The following is a 16040-nucleotide window of genomic DNA, read 5'->3' on the forward strand; positions in this document are numbered from 1 at the left end:
TAATCTAATAATAAATAAATCTGCAGTAATTTTGCAGCAAATCTTCAGGGACCAGCGGCCTTGGTCCCCCCAGTGTGAAAGTGCAATAGGTGATATAAGGTCCCTTGAACCTCTAAAGGGCAATTCCTGTTGATCAATAAGCAAGCATTCTCATGGGTCTGAAGTGGTTCAGGGTGTGGTGATGACAGGCAAGTGTTAAAAGATGGTGTTAAAAGATGCCTGTTCAGGTTGACTCCAAGTAAAATTGGTGATAATATTAGTTTTGTGCCAGAGTGTCCTAAGCCTTTCACACCCATTATTATGTTAAATTCTTAAACTATCTCCATGAGTTAAAGATAATTAATGCCCCCATTTTACAGATGAAGAAACTGAGACATAAAATATTTAGCAAGTTGCCCAAGGTCACTGAGCTGATAAGTGATGGTGCTGGGATTTGAACCTAAATACTTTACCCCCAGAACCCAGGTGTAATTGTCTTACTATAACCCAAATAGTTGTGATGTACACATAGTTTCTCAGGTACTTCCACTTTTTTTCTCCCTTCAGGAATGTTTATTTTGTAAGTAGTGCCCTATCTACAACTGTGATGAGTATGGGTATGCTTATGGTTGACACTTTTTTTTTTCTTTTTGTTTTTTGAGATAGGGTCTTGCTCTGTCATCCAGGCTAGAGTACTGTGGTGCAATCAAGGCTCTCTGCAACCTCGAACTCCTGGGCTCAAGCCATCCTCTTGCCTCAGCCTCCCAAGTAGCAGTGACTACAGGTGTATGCTACCATGCCCAGATTATATTCTTTATTTATTTTTTGAGATGGAGTTTCCCTCTTGTTGCCCAGGCTAGAGTGCAATGGCACAAGCTTGGCTCTGCAACCTCTGCCCCCAAGGTTCAAGCAATTCTGCTACCTTAGCCTCCCAGGTAGCTGGGATTACAGACATGTGCCACCACGCCCGGCTATCCTAGATTATTATTAAGTTTTGTAGAGTCAAGATTTCACTATATTGCCCAGGCTGGTCTCAAACTCTGGCCTCAAGTGACCCTTCTGCCTCAGATTCCCAAAGCACTGGGAATATAGATGTGAGCCAACACACCCAGCTCTCTCTAGACACTTTGAAAATACAAAAGACAGAAGGCAAAGATGACCATTGTTAAAATTTTTGGCATATTTCTTCTGGTCATTTTTTCTATGCACATGGTTTTTTCCCCATCTGCTTGTTGATTGGTTTAATTTTTGTAGAGACAGGGGTCTCACTACATTGCCCAGGCTGGTCTTGAACTCCTGGGCTGAAGCAGTCCTCCTGTCTTGGCTTCCCAAAGTGCTGAGATTACAGGTGAGAGCCACTGCACCTGGCCAGTATGTTTAATTTACATATATGTGACCAGATTGTATATACAATTTTAGTATTCCTTTCTTCCCTTTATATTTATAAATACAGATTTATAACGTGCTATCCCATCCCATGCTGTTAAAAACTTCATAAACTTCCTTTATATAGGCTGCATAAGGTAATATTGCTTGGCAGTTCCATATGTTTACCATTCATGCTGGACATTTGAGTTTTTTCCAGCTGCCTTTTACTGTGGGATAAATAATCTGTTCTCTATTATTATTATTATTATTATTTTTGAGAAAGGATTTCGCTCCCATCGTCCAAGCTGGAGTGCAGTGGCATGATCTCGGCTCACTGCAACCTCCACATCGTGGGTTCAAGTGATTCTCCTGCCTCAGCCTCCCGAATAACTGGGATTACAGGTGCCTGCCAGCACACCCAGCTCATTTTTGTATTTTTGGTAGATAGGGGGTTTCACCATGTTGGTCAGGCTGCTCTCGAACTCCTGACCTCAAGTGATCTGCCTGCCTTGGCCTCTCAAAGTGCTAGGATTACAGATGTGAGCCACCGCGCCCGGCACTGTTCTCTCTTTCTTGATAGTTTCCCTTCTGACATTTCTTTACATCTTCCTCAGACACCCTTAATATTCCTCTGCCTTAATATTCCTCTACCCTTCTTTCTCTCAAAGTTTACTTTCTAGAAAGGAGCTGATAAACTCATTCATACTAAAGTCTACAGGGTTGTAAATCTTAATCTATTATTGCTTCAAAGACGCTTGTATCAATTTACGTCGAAGGAATGAAACTCTCATTGTGAGGATTTAGTCTTTAGAAAATCTAGTAGGGGAAATTCTCCCTACTAGCAATCAGGGTAGATTCTACCATAAGCAAAAAGGGTTCCAGGCTCGCTTAATATTAGGAAAGCTGATAAGAAGACAGCTTACAGCTGTGGAGGTACTGATTTGGTAAAGGGGGGAAAAGAGTTTGTGTGAGAGTGAAAAAAAAAATGGGTAGAAAAATGGGAGAGAATCAGAAATTCACTTAGCAACACCAAGTATATTTGGCACCACTAACCTACTTTCTCCTGTGTTTGCCTTTCCAATGCGTTTGGCCTTAGGGATGGGCCGCCCACTTTCTCCCCAGAACAACTCCCCGGTGGGTTCTCAGTCCTAATTACTGCACCAACTCTCCAAGCTCCGGGGCCTGTGGTCACAGAGCAAGTCCCAAGGAGCGGAAGTAAAGTTCTAAGAGGGATCACCATCTCCGTGTGCAGAGATCACTTCCAAGCCCAGTGTCCACAGACAAATCACCTCCTGAGACTCTAAGAGGAGAGTTAATAATCCCTGTGGGGGCAATGGAGGCTCCGCGTGAAAGTTTCCAAAGCCCTGTTCTGCCCCAGGATTCCGTTCTCTCCCCCCAGAGGCTTCAGGCTTTTGCGGCTGCGGGCAAATCCCAGCCTGCGTAGCGGGGCAAGACAGACCCAAGGCAAAATCAGTTTCCCCCAACTCGAAAGGGCACCGGTTCTCCAGGTGCTGGCACTGGAAATTGCTGGTGTGGAGAAAGGAGAGGAAGGCGTGCAGGATGAAGTTCACGCCGAGGGGGTCAGTGGGTCCGCCTCTCTGGGGTAGGGTCAGAAGAAAACCCTGAACCCAAAGACCTAACATAAGGAGGGGACGTGGAAAGCTAGACAGACTCCAGCGGAAGGCTGTGGAGCAAGACGCAGGGTTCCCAGAGAGGCCGCCCCAGCTCCTGCCGCAGGGCTAGGCGCCCTCCCACGCCTGCTCCCTGGGGACCCCGGGCGCCCCACGCACGCACCCACCCTCCCTCCCCCGGCTCGCCGCTCCTCCCTCCTGCCTCGCTGGTTGGCCCGGGCGCCGCCGAGCGCGCCGGCGGCAGGAGGAGCCGGGCGCGCCTGCAACGCAAAACCACCAGGCTGGCAGGGCGGCTGGTGCGGTGAGCCATCCCAGGTGGCGGCAGCAACAGCGGCGGTGACAGCGGCGACTGCAGAGACCAGCGCTCACCTCTCCCCTATACACCCGCATCTCACCAGCCGCCGAGCAGCCAGCGGTCCCCGGGTCGCCTAGCCCACACGCGCACGGCCGAATTCCGCGCACAATAGCGGCGACCGCCATGGGGAAACCCGCGAGGAAGGGATGCGAGTGGAAGCGCTTCCTGAAGAATAACTGGCTGCTGCTGTCCACCGTGGCCGCGGTGGTGCTAGGTGAGCGGCGCGGCGGGTGGGAGATGCGCGCACCCTCACGCGCTCGCTGCGCCCAGGCCGCGTGCGGCAGTGAGAGTGGGCTTGGCGCTGGCGCACTCCGTGCAGGGTCCCTCGGCGCCCCCTAGGTCTTAGCCTCGCCCCCCTTCCCCGGCGGGGGCTTTACCCCAAGCATTCTGATTATTGCACACTAAGAACAAAGCTCCTCAGGGACTCCCATTTGAATGCTCTTTGAGCTGCTGGTTCCTGCTCTACCCAAAACGATCAAAGGGGCTTGGGGGTGGAAACGGAAGCAAGTAGCTCTCGGTTCTGTTCGTTTGAAAACCGGGTTCGATTTTTTTCTTTGTTAATCCTGCACCGTATCTCCCCCTACCACCGACACCTTTCTCATCCCCCACCCCCAGCCACGCTGCCCGGACAGAGATTGTGGATGAATTACAGTTCTCAGTCAAATTGAAAGAGGTACCTTGGCCTCACCCCCCACCCACAGCCACGCTGCCAGGACAGAGATTGAGTGTGGATTACAGTTCTCAGTCGAACTGGAAGAGGCACCTTGGCCTCTGGGATGGGCCGGACACTTAGGGGCGGGAGGCTGAGAACGCTGCCGCCGCTCACCCTGGCACCCTGGGTAGTGCGTGGAAAGGTGCCTTACCACGCTGCAAGCGCCAACTGTCTGCACCCGGGCTCTGAAAAGCTGCCAGATTCACGCCTGAATTCTGGGATGTGCCATTGTGGCCCGCGGGAGGTCACGGGGAAGAGAGCTAAAAGAACTCAGCCGCCTCCCTCCTGCATTCCTTGTTCTCCACGTAGTTTTTGTATTTAAAATAATGTTTAAGCCATCCTTGCCTGTTTTTAAACAAGGGTGTATTTAAGTGATCCACCCCTCGTAGATCACTGGACCAGGTGGATGTCTGAGCCATTGCTCAGAGGTAGGAGTGATTCCTATTTAGATTCTGATTCTTTGCCAAGATTGTGTGTTTTCTACCTTGGGCCTTCGGGCTAGGGCCGTATCTGTCTCCTTTTCCTGTGATAGCTCCAAAGTAGGGACTCTCAGCAGGCAAGGGCTGTTGCACCCCCTGGGGAATGTGGATTCCTTGGCAGTCTCCACCTTCCCTTTGTAAACTGCAGAAATGTCTGCTGAAAAGGCAAGGGGGGACACCTTGTCCCCTCCCAACCTCAGGTACTGTGCTTTCCAGTTGCTGCTTCTAAATCTCAGAAAATATGGTGTTGCCTCCTTCCCCTCTGAACCACCCTCTCTCCCTCAGGGGGGAGGAAGGGGAGGGAAATGGCCTTTGGAAGTTAATGGGATTCTTGGGGTCAGATTGGATTCTCAAGAACCTTGTGCAAAGGAAAGTGAGGTTTCTAGTAAATAAATAACATCCTGGAATAGCCCTAGGAGAGGCTATTTGTAGGAGGAAAGAAGAGAAGTAGAGAAACAAATCTGGAATATTTCCCCCAAGAAGTGCCCAGTGGTTTTGGACATTTTTAAGGGAAGGTTTATCGTACTCCACCATATTTAAATCACAGCTACAAAGAACGATTTTATTTCCTTTAGGGCAAAGAAAAGAGATGGACTTGTTTATTTTCTTAGTGATAAGAGTCGAGGATTAATTGTTAAAACTCTTTTTAAAGACTTTGAGAGAGGTTTACGCCTGTAATCCCAGCACTTTGGGAGGCTGAAGCATGTGGATCACTTGAGGTCAGGAGTTCAAGACCAGCCTGGCCAACATGGTGAAACCCCATCTCTACTAAAAATAAAAAATTAGTCAGGTGTGGTGGCACATGCCTGTAATCCCAGTTACTCAGGAGGCTGAGGCAGAAGTATTGCTTGAACCCAGAAGGCAGAGGCTGAAGGGAGCCAAGATTACACCACTGCACTCCAGCCTGGGTGAAACAGCAAGAATCCACCTTAAAAAAAAAAAAAAAAAAAAAAAAAAGACTTTTAGAGGGCCAGGCGTGGTGACTCACACCTATAAGCCCAACATTTTGGAAGGCCAAGAAGGAAGGACTGCTTAAGCCCAGGAGTTGGGGCCAGCCTGGGCAACGTGGTAAAACAAAAAATAAACATAAAATAAATAAAATAAAAATTAGCATGGTGGTACACACCTGTAGTCCTAGCTACCCAGGAGGCTGAGGTGGGAGGATCACCTGAGCCCAGGCAGGTCAACGCTGCAGTAAGCCTTGATCATGACACTGCACTTCAGCCTGGGCGACAAGAGTGAGACCCTGTCTAAAAGAAAAGAAAAAGACTTTACAAGGTAAACATTGGCTTGTGTCTCCCTCCTGATTCCCTGTGAAAGTGAAGTAATCTTGCCTTTTCAGCATGGAGTTCTCCAGAGACATCCACTTGTTAATCAAATGTTGCACACTTGGTCAGCCGAGTCACTAGAGGCTGGTTTGGAAAATATTTTAAGCAATCGTTCCCTGGCTTTTGGAACCAGTTGCATGAATACATCTTCAGGGTCAAGAAATACATGCCCATTTTGCAGACATGACCTTTGGTCTCAGATTGACACTTTCCTCCAATTTTAATGTGTGTGAGCTTGGTTTGAGTACTTTTCTCCAGAAAGGAAAGCCACTACTTAAAAATTGTTAAGTGCCTAGCTAAAATCTTCCTGGATATTGCTCCTTCAGATGGCAACAAAGGGCAGTCCTGCTTCTGGTCTGAGAAGTCTCAAACTTAGATCCGCCACTGCACACCATTAATAGGGGTCCTTTCTTTTCCTGTTTCTTCAGAGTACTGGGCCTGAGTGGAAAATCATATCTCTGTTTGTGTGCCCTGTAAGGGCTGACTTGTTTAACTAGCAGTGAAATTCCAGTGACAACAGTGACACTGAGTCTATTCATAAGCTTTTGCTAGATCATGATAGTAAGAGTTTATTGTATAACTGCCTTAATTGATCCAGGAAAATCACAAGAGTTCTGATGTCGACTCCCTTCTGGACTTTTCAGCATATAGACCTTAAAGAATTAAAAAACTGTGGCTGGGCACGGTGGCTCACACCTGTACTCTCAGCAATTTGGGAGCCTGAGGCAGGTGGATCATGAGGTCAGGAGTTCAAGACCAGCCTGGCCAAGATGGTGAAATCCTGTCTCTACTAAAAATACAAAAAGCCAGTCATGGTGGTGGGCACCTGTAATCCCAGCTACTCAGGAGGCTGAGGCAAGAGAACTGCTTGAACCCGGGAGAGATTGCAGCGAGCTGAGACTCTACCACTGCACTCCAGCCTGGACAACAGAGCAAGACTCCATCTCAAAAAGAAACAAACCTGTGAAATTTATTAACTATCCTGACAACGCATCATCTTCTGATTATAGCCATTGAAATGTTTGGTCCCTGACCAGGTACAGTGGCTCACACCTATAATCCCAGCACTTTGAGAGGCCAAGGAGGGAGGAATGAGTGAGTTCATGAGTTTGAGACTAGCCTGATCTCATCTCTATTTCTAAAAATGTAGTTTAAAGAAATAATAATGAAATGAGATGTTTGGTCCCTGCTATATATAATTCAGTAGCCCTAACATTTTAAAATATTTGATTATGGAAATAAGGGACAAAGATTTTTATGAGCCAACTTAAAGCCTCTGATTTTTCTAGATATAGCACATGAGGGAAAATGTAATAAAAGGTCATTTTTATTAGGTGTGGAAGGTCACTCTTTTCATGGACAAGGAAATGCTAAGAACTAAACATTTCTCAAATTCTTGTTCACAAGATGAATAGCTAGTTGACCATCTTTGTTAGTTTCTGTGACACCCTACATGGTCCTGAAAATAATATCTTGGATTTTCACAGGAAAATCCCCTACTAAAATACCACTAGGAACATTTTCATGGCTTTCATTACAATTCTTACAGGCTTATTCTCTGCTTCCATACAATGGCAGAATGAGCACAGAGCCTGGAGTGAAGAATCCTTGGGATTTGAATTCCCTGACTATCAAGCTCTATTGTTTAGGAAAATTGTGTATTCCCTTCAAGCCTCAGTTTCCCCTTCTGGAAATTGGAGATATCAGTCATTACCTCATTTGTTATTAGAGGTGATTAAGATAATGTGAAAATACTCAGTGGTGTGGCTGGAATACATTCAGCACTCAATAGTTGTTATTTTAAGGTAAATCTGAATAATTTCATTATCAGAAAATTAAAATTTTCTGATGGAATAAATTCTCTCATGCTATATTTCTTTCTCAGTTTTGCTTAGTGTCCAGCCTATAATTTAGTCTAGGGTGATTCAAGTGTTCTGATGACATGCTCTGTCTGAGCTAATACCTACCTCTGTAGTATCAGTCATTTTTTTAAAGGGGAAGTAGAATAAATCATTTTGTTTTGTGCCCCACACCCTAATCCTCAATTCATTTAAATATATTTAAATATATAATTTATATAAATATAATTTAAGTATGTATTTAAATTCTGAAGGAAGGTTTTTTGCTCTAAGTGGGAATTCTGTCCAAGCAGAATTACTGAGTGAAAATTCTGCCAGCCTTCTAATTCAGGCCACTCAGTAATGATTAGATAGTATATAATGTTGTTAAGGTACTTCTTATATCCTTACCCAAGTCACAATATAAAACATAATCTTTCCGGACCAGTTATGCTGTTACTTTAGTCGTTTGGAAAATCTGTGATTTCAACTTAGAGATATTCAGAAAAAGCAATAGGTATTGGGATTTACATGATGGAGCTGACAAGCTTATTCATTCTAAATTGTTTTCTTTGGAGTGCTAAGGAAGCAGTCAAGCATACATTCTGATTCCATTGTCTAAAATCAGAAACAGTTCCTTCACGGTCTTAGTAATACCCTTGCCCAGTCTCATGTCTCCTACCCTGGAGCTCATGTAGCATGCATCTGGCCGTGCCAATTTGAGATGTGGCATAGGCTTTCCTGCTTTGCCTGTGAAGCCCCTGAGGGCAGGGCCCGGCAGCGGTTCACGCTGGTTCCAGGTCCAGCCACGCATCTGCACAGAGCCTTGGCTCAGCCGTCTGTAGGAATATCCCTGCAGCAATCAATACTTCAGCCATTCGTTCAACAGATATGTATCAGACATCACCCACTGTGCACCAGGGATTGTTCTAGAGCTGGGTCACACGGCATGTCTGAGGGACTATGTTAACTTCTCTTCCTGAGTCCACAAGGGGCGTGGTTTCAAAGGCAAGAACTTCCCAGCCAATGCCTCCATCCACCTCCCCATCCAGGAGCCTAGAGTTCTTTGTCAAACTTTCCTGTGCGGTGCGTGGGCTAGGTAGACAGCCCAGGTGAGCTTCTCTTGTTTAGAAAGCCTGCCAAAAGCTCCAAGGGAGGAGGCTTTGATCCCGGGCCAGGCAACCAATCCTATATTAGAGTCAAAGATCAATTACTCCAGAGGAGGTCTGGAAAAGCTCTTCTCACTGGACAAGAACTTAAATGTGGCCCGAGGTTAAATTCCCCCTATTCCCTTACCTATACAGATTTCCCTCTCTAGAATCCTCTCCCCATTCTTGGGTGAGTGAGGCCCAAGGATCTGGGAAAACACATCCGATAGGGGAACAGTGTGCGTCTTTGGGACACCCTCACAGCCTTGCTCCTGTCACCTGGTTATGTGTCCTTATGGGACTTAATGCTCAAGTAGAGAGAGGTAGACCATAAACGGAACACATAGATAAGCTACTCTATAGAGTGTGTTAGATGGGAATAGTGTTCTGAGTAGTTTAGCACAGGGAGTGGGCTGGCAAGGTGGGGGGTTGCAGTTTTAAACAGGGTGACAAGGGAGGCCATACTGAGGAGGTAACAAGTAAGACTGAGGAGAGGTGAAGGAACAAGTTGCACAGATATCTGCGGAGCATCCTAGTTTGTCTGAGAAATATCAAGGACTGGAATAAGGGAGGGAGAGAGTAGGAGGAGATGAAGTGGAGGTGAGGCCAGGGGGAGAGCCATAGGGTGGTTCAGGTCCAAGGTCCAGGCAAGGGTGGATGGGTGCCTCAGCTGAGCAGCCAGCAGTGGAACAGAATGAAGAAACAGCTGCTCAAGGTTAACCTGCAGGACTTGGCTGGATTTGGTCCAAGGGAGAAGGTGTGGCCATCTCTAGCAGTATAGAGAGTCCTGCAAGGGGCACCAACTTGAAAAAGAACATGGCAGGTTCCACTGTGGATATGTTGAGTTCAAGGAGCCAGGCGGGTGTTTGGGTAAAGACAGGCAGCAAGCAGCCAGCTAAGTGAGTCTAGTGCTCAGGAGACAAATGTGAAGTGAAGTTTTAACTTAAGAGAGCATGTCAGGCACCTGGTTAAGGCTCTGGGAATGAATGAACCTATTCTCGGAGAAGAGGGAGAGGAGAAGACCAAAGACACAGTCCTGGATAACCCCAACATTGGAGGCCTGGACAGAGAAGGGGACCATAGGAGAAGCTGGAAGTGGTGTGATAGAAATTAAGAACAGGAACAGTGATGGGTGAGAGACAGGGGTAGGAGTAAAGGGGTCTGGGGATAATGTTCAGGAGGATTGGGGATACAAAAGACATGGACATGACCTTCTGGGCTTTTATCTGGAGGCACTTAGGTGTGAAAGAATTCAGAGAAAGTGGAAGTCACATTTAAAATCCAGAGAGTATTTTCTTTCCTTTCTTTTCTTTAAGAGACAGGGTCTCGTTTTGTTGCCCAAGCTGGTCTTCAACTCCTAGCTTCAAGCTATCCTCCTGCCTCAGCCTCCCAAAGTGCTAGGATTACAAGTGTGAACCACTGCACCAGTCTTGTTTTTTTTGGGTTTTTTTTTTTTTTTTTTTGGTTTGTTTTTTGTTTTTTAAGGAGACTGGTGTCTGATTGAACCCAAAGAGAAACAATCATTAAAAATAAAAATGCAGCTGGACATGGTGACTCATGTCTGTAATCCCAGCATGAGTGAAAGGATTGATTGAGACTAGGAGTTCAAGACCAGCCTAGGCAACACAGCAAGACCCCTGTCTCTGCAAAATAAAATTATATTAGCCAGGCATGATGGCATGCACCTGTACCCCCAACTACTCAGGCGGCTGACGTGGGAAGATCACATGCGGCCAGGAGTTCCAGGATGCAGTGAGTGTGATCACATCACTGTACTCCAGCCGAGGTGACAGAGCAAGACCCTGTGTCTAAATAATAAGAATAATAAATGCAGAAGAGAGAGAGAGAAAACAATGAATGATATTGGGTCGAGTGAGGCCTGGGATAGTAAAAGCGTAAAGTGGGGGACCGGGTCGGGAATTGGCCCTGAACAGAGAACACGACACTATAATCCTGGAATGGAAGGGAGGAGTTAAGGGTGAAGTACTGTATTCCTTTCCTGTGGCTATCATAACAAATTACCACAAACTGGGTGGCTTAAAACAACACAGAATTTCTTTTTGAGACTTATGTATCCATTACTCCGTGCCAAGTACTGTTCTGAGTGCTGTATACTTACTAATCTATTTAATCTTTCCATCAGGCGTATTTTCAGAAAACTGAGGCACAGAGAGTTAGGAAACTTTCCCAAGGCCAAGAGCAGAGCTGGGATTCAAACCCTAGAAGTCTGGCTCCAGAAACCTTGCTTCTAACCACTATCCTCTCTTGGTGCTGTTGGTGTTTATTATCCTATATTCTGATTTTTCTGCCTCCCTCACCAACTCATGAACCCTGAGGAAAGGAATTTTGTGTTGCTCTTCTCTGTGCCCACAGTACCGGTCACATTGCACATTAGGCTGAATACATTTGTTGAATTGTTGAGCCATTCATGACCCAGAGAGTTAGTAAAAGTTTGTCCTTTTTGTCAAGGGAATAAAAGAGCCTAAAACTTAGATCAAACTCTATTTCCTTCATAAATTCTCCTCTGCCTGTTTCAGCCCCCTCTGATCTATGTCAGCAACACAGATGAACACTTACCTGAGTCTACCTAAATATCAAGCATGTTAATCTTTTCTTTCTCAAAACTAGATTACAGACCCCTTGAGGTCCCTCTTTTTACATTTAACAGGCACTAAAAAATAAAATGACACCATAAAGTAATGAGACTGACTCTTAAAAACTAATTTTTAAAATTTTTAAAAAGTGTATCTGATACTTACATTCTCTGGGTTTTTGTTTCTTATTAACAAGAAAGGGATTTAGATTAGCTGGGAGAGCAAAGACGACTATTCATATGCCTACTACCATTTATAGGTAGTGGACTATCTGGTACGATGTTTGTTGAAAAACAGTTAAAAACAAAAGTTCTCAAATTGATTAGTGATGTCTGCCAAGAGCTTAGGATCAGGAACTAGTGGAATGCGTGCTGAGTAATTGTGGACTTGGGTTATAAAATCTCTAAGAATCCTTCTAGCTTTAAGAACCTTTAGCTCTATGACTGTATAGTCATTCCTCCGTTCGTTGTTGGGAGCCAAAGGAACTCTTCTGTAGGGAGCTAAGTGAGGATTAAAGGGCATTACCAGAGGATGAAATGACTTTGACATTGAGTCAACTGTTCTGTGTTTGAACTGCTGATCAGTGACATAAGGATAATAAATGTAAATTGTATACGGGGCTATTACCATGGTAATATGTTCTATGTCAGTATTAGATTATTACGACAGTAATTGAAGCTCTAATATATGTATGTTTTTGAATTTTATATATCTCTAATTTAAAATATTTGTGAAGTACAGAATACTCCAAAACACTAAATAAAATAATAGTTTCTTTAAAATGATAGGAATAGCCTAGTTCCTATATCCTCAAAACCAGTCATTTCCACAACAATAAATAATCAGTTTGACATAGGGAAAACAAAAAAAGCATAGTTATTCATATAGAATGGGGACTTTTGCTTTTAATGAAGAATATAGCTTTATGTTTATATATTTCTGAAAACAGATAAGGTTGCTAGTTGATTCATATATATTTAATTTGTATTAATATATTTATTCCATAGCATGCCACAGACATGACAATATTAGCAAAAGAATGAGCACTACTAATTCGTTTCCATAATATTTTCTAGAAATGTGGAAGTTGATAGTGTGTTAAGTTCATTCGAATATATATATAATATATATAATATTGCTTATACTTTCTTTAAAATACTGAGAGATAATGTGTTCTCTGTCTCTATATATACATATATACATACATATACATATTTATGTATTATATGCATTATACATGTATATATATTATGTATCTCTATCATCTATCTATCTCACTTATCTCCTTAGTTAAGTACCTTAAAGATCTTTCTTCTGATGTAGCCAAAGTTCTACATATTAAAGAATTATAAAGAGAATTTGAGCTTTGAATGCCTGTGCCTGATGTTTTCATTTTTGCAACCAAATCAGAATCAGATTTGAAGCATCACTGAAAAGATTCTGATTCTTGGTTGTTCTATGCAAGGTATATATAATTCAAGTCTATCAAATCAAAACCCCAAACAAAATGATCTAAACACAAAATTATGAAATGAATCTTGAAAATATTAGGCTCTGCACATGCAGGTTGGAATATATAATCTTAATGCCACCTATTGGGAAGACTTTGAATATAAATTGCTAATGGCTGGAAAATGTTGAATATCTTGTTAGATATTGTTTAATTTAAGATATGGTGTTTGTGGTGGCAGGTGCCTGTAATCCTAGCTTCTGAGGAGGCTGAGGCAGGAGAATCACTTGAACCTGGAAGGCAGAGGTTGCAGTGAGCTGAGTGAGATCACACCACTGCACTCCAGCCTGGAGACACAGCAAGACTCCGTCTCAAAAAAAAAAAAAAAAATATATATATATATATATATGGTTAGTACAGTAAAATTACAAAATAGAAGTTGCCCACAGGTCAAAAATTTGAGTACTGGACATAAGAAATAAAGGAAGCATCCGGGTATGGTGGCTCATGCCTGTGATCCCAGCACTTGGGGAAGCCGAGATGGGCGGATCACCTGAGGTCAGGAATTCAAGACCAGCCTGGCTAACATGGTGAATCCCCATTTCTACTAAAAATACAAAAAATTAGCCAGGTGTGGTGGCATGCACCTATAATCCCTACTTGGGAGGCTGAGGCAGGGGAATTGCTTGAACCTGGGAGGGGGAGGTTGCAGTGAGCTGAGATCACACCATTGCACACCAGCTTGGACAATAAGAGCAAAATTCCATCACAAAAAAGAAAGAAAGGAAAAAAGAAAAAAGGAAGCTTCAAATGAAGACACACTGCATAGAAAATTTGTGTGTGCAAATTCAGGATGTGGTGGAGCTCAGATAAGTAAAACCTGGGTTATGTCAGGCAAGGTATAAACAGGTGGCATTAGAAATCAGTCATTACAGAGCATGTATGCATGTGAAAAAGAGCCCTTGCTTATAAAGAAAGAAAGCTTTCCACATTAATTACTTATGAGAAATTGTGATTACCTTTAACAGAGCCAAGATAGAAAATAACTATCCTAGAGTGTCCATGACACACTGGCCTGGTGCCAGGGAAGCTGTGCTCGCCTGAGGAACTGCAAATTTCCTGTGTCGCTGGAGATCTGGGGTCACACATGCTCTGGCATCTCAAGCACTCTCAAATAAAATGAACTCAGTTTAGATGACATTGAGTGGCCCATTTATATCCCCCATAGCAGTGTCTGTTAAAGTAGTAAGTGTTTTAAATGGCCTTTTCTATTTTGTTGGTTTTGTTTTGTTTTGAGACAGAGCCTCACTTGGTCACCCAGGCTGGAGTGCAGTAGTGTGATTTTGGCTACTGCAACCTCCACCTTCCAGGTTCAAACAATTCTCCTGCCTCAGCCTTCCAAGTAGCTGGGAGTACAGGTGCCTGCCACCACAATTGGCTAATATTTTCTGTATATTTAGTCGAGACAAGGTTTCACCATTTTGGTCTGGAAGGTCTTGAACCCCTGACTGCAGGTAATCTGTCCACCTCAAGTGGGATTACAGGTGTGAGCTGCCCCATCCCAGAGACTGATTTAGAAAGAGTTAATCCATTATACTTGCTCAGGAAACAGCCCCAAACTGTAACAAAGAGTGCTCTGTTGTAATTAGTACACTCCACAGTAACACCTCTGTTAATGGAAAGGAAGTGTTCCAGTGACTCACTCTTTGCCAGAAATGTTACTACCTTACTTTGAAAAATATCTGCTGACTGCCTGTTCCATTACCAAAGGTAGAATATTTCCTTTCTAGTAAATAGTCCTGTACTTTCTGGGATGGACAGACCTCATCCCAGCTCATAGGTGCTTCACGTTCCTCTCCTAGGCCCAGCCTCAGCTATGTGAGCTCAGGGCAGCAGTCACCACTCAGCCAAGACAGGGAGGGATACAGTGCCTCGTTCTCTGCCACTAAGCCCTAAAACCAGCCCTGAGAATACAAGGTGTTCCACTGGTCGCTCTGCACTCAGGCTGAGGTCACCACTCCCGGACCCTTCTTAGTCTCAGAGTCCCTGACTGCATCCAAAACAGGACAATTGTCACAGCAGATCTCCACACATCTGGAAGGCTCTTGATAGTAGCATCAAGTGACTCTGCTTGGTCTGCATGGATTTAGTGGCCATGTGGCCACTTGGTCTGCATGGATTTAGTGGCCACTGAAGCAATAGTGGCCTTTGGGACTGTAACCTTGCTTCAGAAACACCCTCAGAGAGGGTCCACGTGGCCACGCGGTGTGTTTATTCTTACAATCTCTCTGAGACAACTATTTAGATATAACAGTTTCAGACGGTTAAAACTACAGCACTCACTCAACCAAGGGGGAAATCCTTATAGGAGACAGCTTGGGTGAGATTGTACAATTATTTTTCTACCACTGTTTGGTTGCTTAAGAGTTGTCCAGTTACTTATAATTCAGTAAGGAATTAAGTCAGCAACAAAAAATGCACCATTACCAGAAATGCCTAAACTACAGACAGCCTAACTTCTGAGCATCTCCCCATTACTGGAAAATAAAGTGATACTGCTCAATTTCTGTGGGTATCTCAAAGACTTGTGTTCTGAGCCACTTAGCCACTTTGCAGGTTTAAGATTTACCCAAATTTAAAAAAAAAAAAAAAAAAAAAAAAAAGATTTACCCAAATTATGGGCCAGGCATAGTGGCTCACACACACAAAGTGCTAATTCTAGCACTTTGGGAGCCCAAGACAGACAGATTGCTTGAGCCCAGGAGTCTGAGACCAGCCTGGGCAATGTGGTGACACCTCATCTCTACAAATAATGCAAAAATTAACCAGATGTGATGGCTCACGCCTATAGTCCCAGCTACCCAGGGGTCTGAGGTGGGAGGATCACTTGAGCCTGGGAGGTTGAATCTGCAGTGAGCCAAGATAATGCCACAGCAGCACCCTTGCCTGGGTGATAGAATGAGATCCTGTCTCAAAAAAAAAAAAAAAAAAGAAAAGAAAAGATTCCCTAAAGTATGAGACATTGAAAGAGAAAGTGACATACTTTCTCATTTGAAAAGTTCTCTTTTGTGGCTAAGTAACCCCAGTATCAGTATTTATTGAGAGTTTACTGTAAGTTTTCTGTACATTTATCTCCCATTTGACCCTCAGCACAATGA

General features: G+C 44.1%; 2 protein-coding genes across 3 annotated transcripts in view; one reads left to right on the forward strand and one right to left on the reverse strand.

Moving 5' to 3' along the window:
- SPATA6L (spermatogenesis associated 6 like) overlaps nt 1-16040 on the reverse strand; it is a 288921-nt gene that overhangs the window by 102037 nt on the left and 170844 nt on the right. The gene's annotated exons all lie outside the window — the stretch shown is intronic.
- The window catches only part of SLC1A1 (solute carrier family 1 member 1), an 88224-nt gene continuing 75371 nt past the window's right edge, over nt 3188-16040 (forward strand). The window contains exon 1 of the mRNA XM_003935664.4: nt 3188-3547. Coding sequence (XP_003935713.3) covers nt 3457-3547 — 91 coding nt within the window. The 5' untranslated portion in view covers nt 3188-3456. The remainder of the gene's footprint in view (nt 3548-16040) is intronic.

This window comes from Saimiri boliviensis, chromosome 2 (assembly GCF_048565385.1).
Source record: "Saimiri boliviensis isolate mSaiBol1 chromosome 2, mSaiBol1.pri, whole genome shotgun sequence".
Lineage (NCBI taxonomy): Eukaryota > Metazoa > Chordata > Mammalia > Primates > Cebidae > Saimiri > Saimiri boliviensis.